This window comes from Babylonia areolata, chromosome 28 (genome assembly GCF_041734735.1).
Source record: "Babylonia areolata isolate BAREFJ2019XMU chromosome 28, ASM4173473v1, whole genome shotgun sequence".
Taxonomy (NCBI): domain Eukaryota; kingdom Metazoa; phylum Mollusca; class Gastropoda; order Neogastropoda; family Buccinidae; genus Babylonia; species Babylonia areolata.
Genome location: NC_134903.1, coordinates 17,351,312 through 17,368,683, shown reverse-complemented (window position 1 = coordinate 17,368,683; position 17,372 = coordinate 17,351,312). Strand labels below are relative to the sequence as shown.

At 42.5% G+C, this 17,372-nt stretch overlaps 1 protein-coding gene across 1 annotated transcript; it reads left to right on the top strand.

The window, feature by feature from the left end:
* The first annotated feature begins 3,095 nt into the window (after nt 1–3,095).
* On the top strand, nt 3,096–16,816 carry LOC143302055 (DNA fragmentation factor subunit beta-like). The gene is made up of 7 exons (XM_076616549.1): nt 3,096–3,362; nt 6,604–6,736; nt 9,302–9,496; nt 12,231–12,310; nt 13,702–13,854; nt 15,211–15,329; nt 16,613–16,816. Exons 1-7 carry the CDS (start codon nt 3,225–3,227, stop codon nt 16,809–16,811), a joined length of 1,017 nt encoding a protein of 338 aa, XP_076472664.1. The 5' UTR covers nt 3,096–3,224; the 3' UTR covers nt 16,812–16,816.
* Nucleotides 16,817–17,372: the final 556 nt, after the last annotated feature.

Here is a 17,372-nt window from a genome sequence, read left to right as displayed (position 1 = left end):
AGTATGTTAACCTATGTTGCTGTGAGTCAAAGGCCTAATCAAAAAATATGTCAAGACTAAAGACTTCAAATTTATTTCTCTCCCCCATCCCTCCCCCCACCCCTCTCTCTCTCTCTCTCTTTGTCTCTGTGTCTCTCTCGGTCTCTCTTCTCTCTCTCTCTCTCTCATCCTTTCTTTCTTTTTTATCGGTCTCTGTCATTCTCTCTGTCTCTGTCTCCTCTCTCTCTCTCTCCCATTTCCACGGGTGGCATTTATTGACGCAATAATGAGCGGATGTAATTTTCCTCTAAGTCATCGCATTTCAAACTGCATCACAAATAATGACCTCCATGTGAAATTGAAATACATAATCCAAAATAATTACAATCCCAAACAAAATCAACCAAACAAAGCCAATCGCTTCTCGAGTTGGACATCACCTTTTATGCTCGTGCAACAAAACAAAATAAATAAAACAAAGCCCAATCGCTCCTCGAATTGGAGACACCACCAATTTAGCACGTGCAACGACCTAAAATGACGTCGCTAATAAGTGTCATTATCTCTGTTTCGAGTCATGTTCTTTTGCCTCTCCCTTTTTCCATGGTTCTTCTCTCTCTCTCTCTGTGTGTGTGTGTGTGTGTGTGTGTGTGTGTGTGTGTGTGTGTGTATGTCTGCCTGTCTTTCTATCCGCCTGTCTGTCTCCCTCTCTCTTTCTCTCTCTCTCTCTCTCTCTCTCTCTCTCTCTACCGCTCTCTGTATGTCTGTCTGCCTCTCTCTCTCTCTCTCTCTCTCTCTCTCTCTCTCTCTGTCTCCGTCTGTCTGTCTGTGCGTCTGTCTCCACTGATATGTATATCTATTTTTAAATCAGTGGTCTGACTCCCCTCGTCTCTCTCGATTTCTCTCTCTCTCTCTGGTTCATTGGATTGACAGATTGGCTCATTGTTGGTTTGATACTTTAGTCACCTGCTACATAACGTTTTTATTTTGTAGACTGTTCCAATCCTGATTTTAACAGTTTTAACCTTCTTTTTTTTTTCTTTTTTATTCTTGCGCTTTCCCTCGTCGCTGTGTCACTACAGTCCACATGTAAAACAGTGGGTTGAGGGCAGCACTGAGAGGTGACATGAACACAACCAGGGTTCCATAGATCTTGTCTGACACAGTGACACCACCTGCTGACATCACCGTCCGTGACCAGGCCGAATGAAATCCAGCAAACAGCAGTCACGACAGTCACTTTTCTCACCAGGTGGACTGAGGTATAGACGGCTGACCTGTTTATTTGTATTTGTATTTCTTTTTATCACAACAGATTTCTCTGTGTGAAATTCGGGCTGCTCTCCCCAAGGAGAGCGCGTCGCTACACTACATCGCCACCCTCTTTTTTTTTCTTTTTTTTTTGGGGGGGCGGGGGGGGGGTATTTTTTCCTGCGTGTTTTATTTGTTTTTTCCTATCGAAGTGGATTTTTCTTCAGAATTTTGCCAGGAACAACCCTTTTGTTGCCGTGGGTTCTTTTACGTGCGCTAAGTGTATACTGCACACGGCACCTAGGTTTATCGTCTCATCCTAATGACTAGCGTCCAGCCGGGCCACCACTCAGGTCTAGTGGACTCGGACTGGAGGGGGAGAAAATATCGGCGGCTGAGCCGTGATTCGAACCAGCGCGCTCAGATTCTTTCGCTTCCTAGGCGGACGCGTTACCTCTGGGCCATCACTCCACATATATGATCCCGAACATAACAAAGCTGTATGTTAATTAACAAACAATGAGGCCAGGAGATGAAATGATTAACAAATAGTAAAACTATCTCCACTGATTCACAAGGCACACAACTTCAAGTCAGTGCTGCTTACGCTACCGATTCAGCTTGCACACATGTAACAAACCCAGACACATCTTCAAACAAGGAAGCGCCTGGCCTGTCAAAATGCTTTCATGCTGTACAGTTACAAATATAGTTTATACAGTATTTATTATATTGTTTTAGAAATACTTTTTGTATGTTTTATTAAATGGAGCCTATGTACTTTTTGTGCAGAGGTTCGCGCATTGTCGCGCATTGTTACGCACTGTCAGGCACTCTCACACTTTGTATCTAAAGAGATCAGAATAGAGAACCTCTGTAAAACGACCTTGTGTGAGGTATTCATTCCCTTTTCCTCCCCGGCCCTTTTGTTCTTCCTTACCCCCGCTTGTGGAAAGCGCTGTATCGAAGATAGAACCCACCCCAACAACTACAATACTTATACCAGTCATTTGACATGTGCACACAGCAGCAAAGACAGAAGAAATGTGCAAACACAAATAAGCTTTTATTCAAGACTGGCATAGCCTCTCAGTTTAATCCTGAACAACTGAGCCACACAGAACACATGGACAATACAGAACAAACACATGGTTGCCTCGCTGGTTTTTCAACTGGAAATTAACAAACAGCGAGGTCAGGAGATGAAATGATTAACAAATAGTGAAGCTGTATGTTGTCAGTGTAAGCGGTTTGGCAAATGACAACTTGGCCAGCTGTGATGCCAATCCGTCAGTGATTGCTTCTGTACAATGGCATTGATCTAACTGAACCCAACTCAGGATTACTGGACTTGTATCGTTGAAATAAAGCCAGACCGGCGGCTAAGACCAGACTGACCAGAGGCCTCACTTGAGACAGATCACGAGAAGAAATGGTTAGTAAAGAAAACATGATGAACAAAAATTGAATCAGTTCAACTAAATCACTGCACAAGTTAAAATACTGAGCTGAACAGTAATATTCTTCTTCTTCTTCTTCTTCGTTCGTGGGCTGCAACTCCCACGTTCACTCGTATGTACATGAGTGGGCTTTTACGTGTGCATGTCCACGTCCTTTCAAACAAGATGCACTTCTCCACGAAAAATTCCTTTTTTTTTTTTTTTTACGAAAACCACGCCCTTCGTCCCGCAATAGTAGATTGCGTACTGCATTTCAATATTCATCAATTAGATGAACACACACACACACACACACCGTGCCAACTTCATCAATCGGCAGTATCAGGGTTTATTCTCATACGGCACAACAGTATTCCGTCAGCTTCTAAAATAGTCTGGAAACACATCAACCAAAAATGGCGGCATGCTTGGTTCTGAAAACGAGGAAATGAAAGTGTTGACTGACTAACATGTTATAGCTTGTGAAACAGAAACAAACAAACTAACAAAACAACACAGGTAGCGTTAACCAAGTGTTGAATCAACTCGCAAAGAATGCTCAGTAGGTTTATGTCACTTTTTAACGGCGGGATGAGAGCTTACAAGGTACAAAACAGTTCCAGAGACAAGCGAGTCGGGGTCACAGCAAAATCTTTGCAGGATCTGGTGGCGAAAGGACGGGAAAAACTGCAGGTTAGAACATGAATTTATAACTTTCATTGTCAATGCAAGTCGACCAGTGTTGAGAGAGAGGGGTAGGGGAGGAGAGAGAGAAAAAAAATGAGGAGCGGGGAGGCACACAGATGAGGGGAGGGGACAGTCATGAGAGAGAGAGACAAAGACAGTTCTTTTTCTTCTTTTTTTTTATCCCGAAGATGATAGATAAGGACAGGTGTGCTTTTTTTTTACATCTAGCCCCTGCCCAAAACGGGATCAACACTACACAATACTAGATGTATACAAGTCTGAAGCATTGTGTAGAAATAATAAGTCGATGTTGGTCGTGTAACGGAAAGAAGATAAAATAAGAAGTACATTGGAAAAAAAACAACAACAACAAACAAACAGAACTTTAAAAGACACCACACACAAACCACACACACACACACACACACACACACACACACACACAATGCACACATGCCAAGGCATACATCAGATAGCATAGTACTGCAAATACACTACTAATAGTACTATACTCATACTGAAAAGATACACGCAACAATTATGTATTTTATAAAGAAAAAAAATTGTCACAAGTGGATGGGGAGAGAGAAATAAGAGAAAACAAATAACAGATGAACAGAGTAAGTCAGTGAATGAATGATTGAACAAATTTATTTTGCAACAGCAGATATATTATACATTAGCACAAAGTGGCTGCACAGCATGCATCAAAAGTCTCAGAAAGCATTCCATGAAGATCAGAGAAAGAGATTTATTTGAAGTGTATTCTACCAGTTTTGAGTTGGTGTAGATTCATCCTACTTGATCATACTCATAGTCATACTCATAGTCATACTGTAGTCCTTGCCTGTCTGTCACTTTTGCCTATAAAATGTGCACCTTTCTTGTCTGGTAGGACTGGATTTGTGATACCACCAAGGAAAGCACGGCATACACATGTCCAAATCAAAGAAGTGGAGATATCAAAATGTTGATAATGGCCACTCAACTTGATGAAAATGGACATCCTTTTTTTTCTGTGAAGTTTTATTGTTGTTGTTGAATGAATTTGACTTGGTATTATATTATCTATTGGATCTGATCTTGTCTATGTTGTTTTTTTGTTTTAGAGTTTCAAAGAAGTTTCAAACCTAGGTATCAAATTCCAGAAGATGAGTTGTAGAACTTTAAGATTGAATTCTCATGATTCTGAATGTTTTGTTGTTTTTGTTTTGTTTTGTTTTTTAACTTAATAAATTTCAGAAAGTTCTAGATTTATTTAATCGGTATCAGATTCCGGAAGATAAATACTTTGTATAATTTGATTAGGTTATTTATTATTTGTATCATTTATCATGTTTATTTCTTTGTTATTTATGTAAGAATATATACATTTGTTAATTGATTTAGACATCCATTCTTTTTTTAATTTATTTAGCTGGAAAACTCATTTATCCCACAATATTTTGCCATCTTTATTCCTCACAATATCAGCAATTAAATTGATTGGGAGGGGGGGGGGGGGTAACAGGGGGGTGGGGGTGGGGAGGGAGTAATTGTGTGCATCTGTGCACAGGTGGATGGGCCACTGGGATTGACTACATACATTTGAGTGTCTGTGCACCCATGGGATTATAATGTAAGCATTTGATTTCAGAGTGAATCTTGATAAACTGATTTCATGGGGGTGCACAGTGTAGGGGGTTGTCAGAGGGTGAGTGGAGACAAGAGAGTGGGGGAGGAGGGTTCTTAGGTGAGGAAGAGGAGGGGGGGGGGGGGGGAGGGAAGAGTTTGTTGGTTAGAGATGGGAGAAGGAGAATGTGTGTGTCTCTTCAGTTTGTGTGTGTGTGTTTTTGTTGTTGTTGTTGTTATGTTATGTGTGTTGTTTTTTGTGTGTGTGATATACAGATATATATATCCTTGACTTACTTCAGTTGTTTTTTTGTTGTTTTTGTTGTGTTTTTTTTGTTGTTGTTGTTGTTGTTGTTGTTTTGGGGTTTTTTTGTTTTGTTTTGTTTTTGTTTTTTTGTTGTTGTTGTTGTTGTTTGTTGGTTGGTTGGTTTTGTCATTATTTTTTGTGTTTTTTGCACATGTTAGACAGTGAATTTCTCTACAGGTATACTGTGTGTCTATACAATTAACCACACTTTTGATTCATAAGGTTTAATTTAGTAACATTCTGAATGATTTGAAATTTCATGATTTGGAAATCGGAGTTCCTCTAGATAATTAAGTTAACTTAAGCTCAAGGTTTTGCAACAGCAGTGTATGAACAGGATTTGCTTTTGTTTCATTCTGAATGATCAGTCTAAACTATTATTTGGAAATTGGGAGTTTTGGTTTTAGATTATCAGCTGATATCAGCATAAGGTTTGTATTAATGCAGATCACATGTGGAGTGATGGCCCAGAGGTAATGTGTCCGCCCAGGAAGCAAGAGAATCTAAGCGCATGGAATCAAATCCCGCTCTCGCCAGTATTTTATACTCCTCCACTTGACCTTTCGTGGTGGTCTGGACTCTGTTCATTCAGATGAGATGATAAACTGATGTCTTGATGGGGCATGCGTTTAACACATATAAAAGAACCCATGGCAACAAAAGGCTTTTGACACATGGAACAGAACACGTTGCAACAAGAGTTTTTGCACACAGAAAAGAACCCATGGCGACCAAAGGTTTTTTCCCTAGCAAAATTTTGTAGAAAAATCGACTTTCGTAGGAAAACAAATACCCTTGCAGGCAGGAACAAATATAAGGGTGGCACTAAAGCAATGTGCTCTCCGTGGGGAGAGTATCCCAATTTTTGTACCGTAGAGAAATATGTCGTGACAAAAGAGCAACACAGTACAGTACAATACAATACAATGCAGTACAATACAACACAATACATTGCAGTACAATGCAATACAATGCAGTACAATACAACACAATACATTGCAGTACAATGCAATACAATGCAGTACAATACGGTACAATGCAATACAAAACAGTACAATAGAATAAGATACAATACAGTACAATACAATACAATTCATATGTGTGCATCTACATCTTGTGTGGAGTGGGTGTGGGTTTGTGGGTTGGAATGGGAGTGGGAGGACTTGTGTGTGCAGGTGTATTGTGCATGTTTTTAGTATGCATACGTCATTGCTTTTTTTTTTTTCACTGTAAACACCAAGAGCTTTTGTATCATTAGATTGGACACACCAATTGTCCTTTTATTGTTGCTGTTATTACGATACGATGCAATACAATACTGTGTGCCAGATTCCCGAAGACGAGGAAGTTTCCGTGGTGATAGAGGATGATGGGACGCTGGTGGACTCGGAGGCTTTCTTCAAGAAGCTGCCATCACAGACCGTGTTCATTTTCCTGCAGGGTGGCGAAAAGTGGAAAGGGGGTAGGTGGGATAAGACAAGATAATGACGATAATTATAATAATGATGATAATGATGAAGTGCTCATCTATAGTGCTGCTCCCTTACAGAGAGGCTCACGGCGCTTCACAATAAACGACAACAACATAACAACAAAGAAACAACAATTTTCAAGACTTTATCGTCTGTGAGTGTGAATTCACAGGAATTTGTCTTTTGGCTGAGGTGTATGCAGCATAAAACATAATTATAAAGCACAATCACTTACTTTGAACATGAACATTCACTGATTGAAATATGCATCACAGTAACTTTAGTAATAAATCTACATATGAATACAATACATCGTTTTTCATCCTTTTGGAAATTGATACTCACAAAATCACATCAAACATTGACTGGGTAAGGAAAAACACTGAAATATGAGATTGATAAGCTGACATTTGCAGTGTAAAGAACTAACATTTGTTGTGTAAAGAAGACGGGCGCAATAGCCGAGTGGTTAATGCGTTGGACTGTCAGTCTGAGGGTCCCGGGTTCGAATCACGGTGACAGGCGCCTGGTGGGTAAAGGGTGGAGATTTTTACGATCTCCCAGGTCAACATATGTGCAGACCTGCTAGTGCCTGAACTCCCTTCGTGTGTATATGCAAGCAGAAAATCAAATACACACATTAAAGATCCTGTAATCCATGTCAGCGTTCGGTGGGTTATGGAAACAAGAACATACCCAGCATGCACACCCCCGGAAACGGAGTATGGCTGCCTACATGGCGGGGTAAAAACGGTCATACACGTAAAAGCCCACTTGTGTGCATACGAGTGAACGCAGAAGAAGAAGAAGGAGTTGTGTAAAGAAACTTTTGGTAGACCAACTGGTCTCTGCCCTCTGGTCTTTCCATGTCTGTCCACAGGTATGTCTGTCTGCCTGTACAGGGCTGCTTCTCTGTATCTGTACATAAGTCTCTGTCATAAGTCTGGAACATTATAGCATTGGGCATTTCGGCTCATATGTCCAAACAAAGTGAGTCAGTACTTGTGCATTGGTGAGACTGTAAGTGGCTGTTGTTATTAGTCTTCAAGATATCCGGGTTTGAGTTTGTACTTTGTGTTAACATGTTTTATTCTTTTTTAAGGTGAAATCTTTTGACAAATCTCTCTCTCTCTCTCTCTCTCTCTCTCTCTCTCTCTCTCGATATATATATATATATATATATATATATATATATATATATATATATATATATATATATATATAAAATTGTCACATTTTATAACTCGACACTATATTGTTTAAACCCCAAAAAAAAAGGATTTTTTAATTATCACCAGCAGTTAACCCCATCATAGTTTTTAGCCTGGCAGTCGACTCAGATTCATTAGGAGCACATGGAATGCTGAAAATTGTTGTTGTGTGCCACACAACAAAGTACACAAGCCGGTGTTGTCTAAGGGAAACTACTGTTACATGGCAGTTGTAGATTTGGTGGTCTCGTGATTATTTCCCTTTGAGTTCCACACTTGCATTTTTGTTTCCCTTCCACATGTGTACTAGACCGCATGGCTTACATTTACATGTGCGTGTGGTCATTGAGTGTGTGTGTTGTTGATATGTGTGTGAGTGTGTGTGGCTGTACGTGTGTAATATGTGTTCCTCCAGGAGTGGGCTTTCACATGTGTTACCTGAATTTCACACACAGAACTGTGAGAAATCTGTTGTCATTAAACATAACAGTATAATGATTGACATAAGTTTACATTTGGGCCAACAGCAAAGTGAGAGCTGTATTATCAATGGTTTCTCCAGTCAGTGGGAAACCATTTACAGCTTAGTCTTTTGTGAAGGACTATGACTCTCAAACTAGGAGGCAAAATTGCACTGGCTCTTAGTGCTGCAGCCTTGTTGGCTAGTTGGCCTTTGGGAACCATCCCAACTCCAACTGTCCTAAAAACCCTCTTGGACGAGAGAGTGGGGATGTACTTGGGCAAGACACTGTCCACTATAATTAAAATTCTAGCCCAAATAGTTGGAACAGCAGTTGCCTCCTCTGCTGTTCTGATGGTCATTGACTATCATATATATATATATATATATATATATATAATAGATCACAACACATAGTATGACTGTCGTGTCCAACTGTGACCATCAGAATAGCAGAGGAGGCAGTTGCTGTCCAGACTCTTGGTGAGAATTTGAAGAGGAGGAGTGTTTTGCTGAAATCACATCCCCACTCTCTTGGCCAAGAAGGCTTTTGGACAAGTCAACAGTGGGATGGCCCCCAAAGGCCATCTAGCCCCCAAGGCTGCAATACTATGAGCTAAAGCAATCATGCCTCCTAGTTTGAGAGACATAGCCCTTCACAAAAGACTGCGCTGCAAATGAATTCCTGTTGCAGTGGAAAAAAAACCATTATGACCCTGATGCTGCAGTATTAAGAGCCAGTGCAATATTGCCTCCAAGTTTGAGAGCCACAGTCCTTTACGAAAGACTAAGCTGTATATGATTTCTCATTGTAGTAGGAGAAACCATTGTGTACCAAAACTCACCCGCACAGATGCATGAATGCCTCTGTCCCTTTCCCTCAGCCGGGGACCTGATCTACGATGCGCTGAACCAGCTGCACATGACAACAAGGCGCGCGGAGCTGGCAGATCAAATCCGGGAACTGCTGACGGATGAGAAGGCACCGGAGAAAATCAGCATGATGTCACAGTACCTGGACATGTTGGAAGTGGACGTGGAGTCGGAGCAGCGCTACGAAGATGAGGACTGGTTTGATGGTGTGTGTGTGGGGGAGGGGGGGGTGGGCGGGAGGGGGGGGATCTGTGGTGTGTGTGAGTGAGTAGAGATGGAGCAGCCTTCAGCTGGAGGTGGTGGAGGACTGTTAACAAAGATGAAGACTGGTATGTGTGTGTCTGGGTGAGGTGGATTGTGTTGTGCTTGTGTGAGTGTGGTTGGGAGAGGAGTGGGAGGTGTGTGTGTTGTATGTGTGTAGGGGAAAGAGGGGGAGGTGTGTGTGTTGTATGTGTGTAGGGGAAGGAGGGGGAGGTGTGTGTGTTGTATGTGTGTAGCGGAAGGATGGGGATGTGGGTGTGTTGTATGTGTGTCGGGGAAGGAGAGGGAGGTGTGTGTGTTGTATGTGTGTAGGGGAAGGAGAGGGAGGTGTGTGTGTTGTATGTGTGTAGGGGAAGGAGAGGGAGGTGTGTGTGTGTGTTGTATGTGTGTAGGGGAAGGAGGGGGAGGTGTGTGTGTTGTATGTGTGTAGGGGAAGGAGGGGGAGGTGTGTGTGTTGTATGTGTGTAGGGGAAGGAGAGGGATGTGTGTGTGTTGTATGTGTGTAGGGGAAGGAGAGGGAGGTGTGTGTGTTGTATGTGTGTAGCGGAAGGATGGGGATGTGGGTGTGTTGTATGTGTGTAGGGGAAGGAGAGGGAGATGTGTGTGTTTTATGTGTGTAGGGGAAAGAGGGGGAGGTGTGTGTGTTGTATGTGTGTAGGGGAAGGAGAGGGAGGTGTGTATGTGTGTAGGGGAAGGAGAGGGAGGTGTGTGTGTTGTATGTGTGTAGGGGAAGGAGAGGTAGGTGTGTGTGTTGTATGTGTGTAGGGGAAAGAGGGGGAGGTGTGTGTGTTGTATGTGTGTAGGGGAAGGAGAGGGAGGTGTGTGTGTTGTATGTGTGTAGGGGAAAGAGGGGGAGGTGTGTGTGTTGTATGTGTGTAGGGGAAGGAGAGGGAGGTGTGTGTGTTGTATGTGTGTAGGGGAAGGATGGGGAGGTGTGTGTGTTGTATGTGTGTAGGGGAAGGAGAGGGATGTGTGTGTGTTGTATGTGTGTAGGGGAAGGAGAGAGAGATGTGTGTGTTGTATGTGTGTAGGGGAAGGAGAGGGATGTGGGTGTGTTGTATGTGTGTAGGGGAAGGAGAGGGAGGTGTGTGTGTTGTATGTGTGTAGGGGAAGGAGAGGGATGTGTGTGTGTTGTATGTGTGTAGGGGAAGGAGAGAGAGATGTGTGTGTTGTATGTGTGTAGGGGAAGGAGAGGGATGTGGGTGTGTTGTATGTGTGTAGGGGAAGGAGAGGGAGGTGTGTGTGTTGTATGTGTGTAGCGGAAGGATGGGGATGTGGGTGTGTTGTATGTGTGTAGGGGAAGGAGAGGGAGGTGTGTGTGTTGTATGTGTGTAGCGGAAGGATGGGGATGTGGGTGTGTTGTATGTGTGTAGGGGAAGGAGAGGGAGGTGTGTGTGTTGTATGTGTGTAGGGGAAGGAGGGGGAGATGTGTGTGTTGTATGTGTGTAGGGGAAAGAGGGGGAGGTGTGTGTGTTGTATGTGTGTAGCGGAAGGATGGGGATGTGGGTGTGTTGTATGTGTGTAGGGGAAGGAGAGGGAGGTGTGTGTGTTGTATGTGTGTAGGGGAAAGAGGGGGAGGTGTGTGTGTTGTATGTGTGTAGCGGAAGGATGGGGATGTGGGTGTGTTGTATGTGTGTAGGGGAAGGAGAGGGAGGTGTGTGTGTTGTATGTGTGTAGGGGAAGGAGAGGGAGGTGTGTGTGTTGTATGTGTGTAGCGGAAGGATGGGGATGTGGGTGTGTTGTATGTGTGTAGGGGAAGGAGAGGGAGGTGTGTGTGTTGTATGTGTGTAGGGGAAGGAGGGGGAGGTGTGTGTGTTGTATGTGTGTAGGGGAAAGAGGGGGAGGTGTGTGTGTTGTATGTGTGTAGGGGAAAGAGGGGGAGGTGTGTGTGTTGTATGTGTGTAGGGGAAGGAGGGGGAGGTGTGTGTGTTTTGTATGTGTGTAGAAGGATTGGCCCAACACTCGGCTTATATCACAGATTGACATAAGTTTACATTTGGGCCAACAGCAAAGTGAGAGCTGTATTATCAATGGTTTCTCCAGCCAATTGGAAACCATTTACAGCTTAGTCTTTTGTGAAGGACTATGACTCTCAAACTAGGAGGCAAAATTGCACTGGCTCTTAGTGCTGCAGCCTTGTTGGCTAGTTGGCCTTTGGGAACCATCCCAACACAGACTGTCTTAAAACCCTCTGGGCCGAGAGTGGAGATGTACTTGGGCAAGACACTCTCCACTATAATCAAATTCTAGCCCAAATAGTCAGAACAGCAATTGCCTCCTCTGCTGTTCTGATGGTCATAGTCAGACACGACCGACTATCATATATATATATATATATGTGTGTGTGTGTGTGTGTGCTTGCGTGCGTGTGGGGGGGGAAGGGGGGGGGGACACGCACTCAAGGCCTGAATAAGCTTGCTGGGTTATCCTGCTGCAGGTCAGACATCTGCTTCCTTGTCTTTAGTTTCTCCAGTTTTAGAGTTATGCATGCGTGTGAATGACAGGTGCGAAAGCGCTTTGATTTGTCTCTGCACAAGATTCAGCGCTATATAAATACCATTATTATTATTATTATTGTTTGTCCGAACACAGTGTAGTGATGCCTCCTTGAGAAACTGAAACTGAAACTTTTTTTCTTTTTTTCTTTTTTTTTTTTTCTGCTGCTGTTGTTTGATTCAGGTCTGAACAAAAAGTACAAGACCAAGAGTGAGGTCATGAGAAACTCCGCTCAGCAGAGAATCCGCAGCTACTACATCTCTGTGAGTGATGTTCTCCTTGCTTCTTCTTCTTCTTCTTCTTCTGCGTTCACTCGTATGCACACGAGTGGGCTTTTACGTGTATGACCGTTTTTACCCCGCCATGTAGGCAGCCATATTCCGTTTTCGGGGGGGTACATGCTGGGTATGTTCTTGTTTCCATAACCCACCGATCACTGACATGGATTACAGGATCTTTAACATGCGTATTTGATCTTCTGCTTGCATATACACACGAAGGGGGTTCAGGCACTAGCAGGTCTGCACATATGTTGACCTGGGAGATCAGAACAATCTCCACCCTTTACCCACCAGGCGCCATCACCGTGATTCGAACCCGGGACCCACAGATTGACAGTCCAACGCTTTAACCACTCGGCTGTTGCGCCCGTCGTTCTCCTTGCTTCCATTTCTGTATTGTTTGCTTTTTTCTTTTCTTTTTTTTTCCTTTTTGGTGATCAGCTGATCATTATAATTACTTTACAGCAATGATGATGATGATGAACTCATTGTTATAACCTAATGACGGCATTGATGGTAGTGGGGGTGGTGATGATGATGATGACGGTGATTAACTGGTCATTATTATAACATGATGACAGTGATGTTGGTGGTAATTTTGGTAATGATGATCATGATGCTTAACTGATGTTTATAATTCCCTGACAATTGTGATGATGATAATGATAAAGTGGTGAGTATAATTTTGTTATGCCATTGATGACGATGAACTGATCATTATGATTACACGATGACAACAGTGATGATGATGATTACGATTAGCTGATCCTTATAATTCCATGCAACGTTGATGGTGAACTGATCATAATAAAATCATTTCTTGACAACGCTGATGATGATGATGATGAACTTATAAATGTATGTTGGACAATAATGATTGATGAAGATGATGATGACAGGGGATATGAATTCACTGCCCCGATGGCCGTAAAAGGCGATGGGACCTTTAACCTGTTTACCTTTAACCTTTCGCACAACCATGGGACCTTTAACCTTTTTACCTTTAACCGTTCGCACAACCATGGGACCTTTAACCTGTTTACCTTTAACCTTTCGCACAACCATGGGACCTTTAACCTTTTTACCTTTAACCGTTCGCACAACCATGGGACCTTTAACCTTTTTACCTTTAACCTTGCGCACAACCATGGGACCTTTTAACCTTTAACCTTTAGCACATCCATGGGACCTTTTAACCTTTAACCTTTCGCACAACCATGGGGACCTTTTTACCTTTCACACATCCATGGGACCTTTTAACCTTTAACCCTTCACAAAACCGTTGGACCTTTAACCTTTTTAACATTTAACCTTTCCCACAACTGTGGGACCTTTAACCTTTTAATCTTTAACCCTTCACACACCCAATGCAGGCCAAGGAGCAGATCCAGAAGGAGGCCGACCCCAGCACCAAGCCTCTGGTCATGGACCTTCTGGAGGAGCTCAACGCCGCCCTCAAGTCCAACGACTTCCATGGCAGTTACTTTGACCGCCGCGCCACCAAGCAGCGCCTGTGTGACAAGAAGGTAGAGCTTATATTATAGTACTTCAGCTGTACAAATCTGGAATTCACAAAAGGTAGAGCTTTTAGTTCAGTTCTTCGGCTGTACAAATCTGGAATTCAATGTACAAATCTGGAATTCACATCAAGGCAGAGCTTTTAGTTCAGTTCTTCGGCTGTACGAATCTGGAATTCACAAAAAGGTAGAGCTTATAGTTTAGTACTTCAGCTGTACGAATCTGGAATTCACATCAAGGTAGAGCTTATAGTTTAGCACTTCGGCTGTACGAATCTGGAATTCACATCAAGGTAGAGCTTATAGTTTAGTACTTTGGCTGTACAAATCTGGAATTTACATCAAGGTAGAGCTTATAGTTTAGTACTTTGCCTGTACAGATCTGGAATTTACATCAAGGTAGAGCTTATAGTTTAGTACTTTGCCTGTACAGATCTGGAATTTACCCTTGGCTTGAATTAGATGCTAATGCTGTGATAGCCTTGAGTTGGCCTAGATGGTGATTTGATTTTAGAGTGTGCGGACAGCTCCATATACGCTACACCATCTGCTGTATATATATATATATATATATATATAGAAAGGCAGCATATGCCTGGCCTTTGCATAAACCCATCTCACTGATTAAGCCTTTGGAGCCAGTCATTGGTTTGTGTAAAAAAAGAAACATGGAAATGAAATGAAATGATAAGACAAAATAAACACATGAGGAAATATATTAAAATATGAATATATCTCTGTATATCTATGTAATCTCTCTCTGTCTCTCTCTCTCTCTCTCTCTCTCTCTCTCTCTCTCTCTCTCTCTCTCTATGGAGCTGTCTATCTATACCTTTGTCTGTCTGTCTGTCTATCTATCTGTCTGTGTCTATGTATCTATCTATCTATCTATCTGTAGAGATATATAGATAGACAGATAGAAAGATATTGGTATAAGTTGATAGACAGATAGATAGGTATCATATGCTAATAGATAGACAGATAAAAAGATATTGGTATAAGCTGATTGATAGATAGATATCCTATGCTAATAGATAGACAGAAAGATATTGGTATACATTGATAGATAGATAGATAGATAGATAGACAGATATCCTATGCTAATAGATAGACAGATAGAAAGATATTGGTATAAGCTGATTGATAGATAGATATCCTATGCTAATAGATAGAAAGATATTGGTATAAGCTGACTGATAGATAGACAGATATCCTATGCTAATAGATAGACAGAAAGATATTGGTATACATTGATAGATAGATAGACAGATATCCTATGCTAATAGATAGACAGATAGAAAGATATTGGTATAAGTTGATAGATATATAGATAGATATCCTATGCTATTTTTTTCCCCCCCAAAGGGCTGGTTCAAGTGCCAGGGAGCGTATGACCAGGAGAGCTGCGACAAGAAACACATGATCAACCCTTACGCCTCGCGGGGGTACCGCCAGCTCTTCGGCCTCTGGAACCTCGATCACATGTCAGTTTCAGTTTCAGTTTCAGTAGCTCAAGGAGGCATCACTGTGTTCGGACAAATCCATAATTATACGCTACACCACATCTGCCAAGCAGATGCCTGACCAGCAGCGTAACCCAACGCGCTTAGTCAGGCCCTGAAAAAAAAAAGGGTAAATAAATAATAGATAAATACATTAAAAAAAAGAACTACTAATAATAATAATAATATGTATAAGGCGCAAAAACTTGATGAAGTCAACTATAAGCGTACAAAATTTTTTTTTTTTTTTTTTTTTTTTTTTTTTTTTTTTTTTTTTAAGTCAGTCTTCTCTTAATAGTAGTGATAATGAGAATGATGATGATATTTATTTGTATTTTGTATTTGTATGTGTATTTCTTTTTATCACAACAGATTTCTCTGTGTGAAATTCGGGCTGCTCTCCCTCCCCAGGGAGAGCACGTCACTATACCACAGCGCCACCCGTTTTTTTTGTATTTTTTCCTGCATACAATTTCATTTGTTTTTCGTAACAAAGTGGATTTTTCTGCAGAATTTTGCCAGGAAGAACCCTTTTGTTGCCGTGGGTTCTTTTACGTGTGCTAAATGCATGCTGCACACAGGACCTCGGTTTATCGTCTCATCCAGATGACTAGCGTCCAGACCACCACTCAAGTTCTAGTGGAGGGGGAGAAAATATCAACGGCTGCACCGTGATTCGAACCAGCACGCTCAGATTCTCTCGCTTCCTAGGCGGACGCGTTACCTCTAGGCCATCACTCCACATGATAATGATTATAATGATACAATAGTAAAGATGATAATAGTAATGATAATAATTATCATAATTTTAATCATAATCATAATGGTGGTGGGTGGGTGGGTGGGTGGTGGTGCATTTCTACAACTCTTTCAAATCTCAGAAAGCACTACAGAGGGGAGGTAACCTACTTCCAGGAGGTTATCCGCCATAGCTACTTTCGTTTTCTCCGCATAGGCGGATAGTAGTTAGCACAGGATAGGAATCGGACTCCCTGGTGGTGTCTGCACTAGTGGGTCACGGTAAAGTATGGTAGATAAATGTAATTTTAGGGAAAATATTTTCCTTTTTCAGTCGCACATCAGTCCGACACAAAGCACACAAAAATACACCCACACAAATGCACAAACACATGAACACACACAAACACACTCACACTCAACAAGCACGTACAGGTTTCGCAGCACATTGCAACAACAAATCCGCAACCGTCAACATTCTGACGATTTTACTGATTTTATCGATTGTTTTATTCTGGTCACTGCAGCGTCGAGAAGTCAAGGGAGGTGATTCCCACGCTGCTTGAGGCGGCACGAACAAAGCCAAAGTACGCAGAGATGGACTGGCAGGAGGCGTATCGCCTGCTCTTCACGCTCGACAACCTCAAACTGGTGCAGGTCGGATGTCACAAGAAGGCCGCGCGAGCCGAGCACAAGTGTCGTGCCGAGGATTTTTTCATCACTTGATTGTTGGGGAGTTTTATGTGGGGGAGGTGGGTTAGGAGTGGGAGGGGGGGTCTTTGTCTCTTGATTGTTGAAGGAGGGGGTGGTGGGGGTTGGTGTATGAGGAAGAGGATGTGTAGAGAGAGTGAGTATTTGTATTTGTATTTCTTTTTATCACATCAGATTTCTCTGTGTGAAATTTGGGCTGCTCTCCCCAGGGAGAGCGCATCGCTACACTACAGCGCTACCCATTTTTTTGTATTTTTTCCTGCGTGTAGTTTTATTTGTTTTTCCTATCAGAGTGGATTTTTCTACAGAATTTTGCCAGGAACAACCCTTTTGTTGCCGTGGGTTCTTTTACGTGCGCTAAATGCATGCTGCACACGGGACCTCGGTTTGTCGTCTCATCCGAATGACTAGCGTCCAGACCACCACTCAAGGTCTAGTGGAGGGGGAGAAGATATCGGCGGCTGAACCGTGATTCGAACCAGCGCGCTCAGATTCTCTCGCTTCCAAGGCGGACGCGTTACCTCTAGGCCATCACTCCACTGTGTGTGTCACCAAACACAGGTGTCACCAAGCATC

Bases quoted from the DNA above. Each gene is read 5' to 3' on its own strand.
- LOC143302055 (XM_076616549.1), top strand. From the start codon at position 3,225: ATGCTCAGTAGGTTTATGTCACTTTTTAACGGCGGGATGAGAGCTTAC. The intron at 6,737-9,301 runs GTAGGTGGGATA...CCTTTCCCTCAG, and splicing joins TGGCGAAAAGTGGAAAGGGG to CCGGGGACCTGATCTACGAT. The intron at 13,855-15,210 runs GTAGAGCTTATA...TCCCCCCCAAAG, and splicing joins AGCGCCTGTGTGACAAGAAG to GGCTGGTTCAAGTGCCAGGG.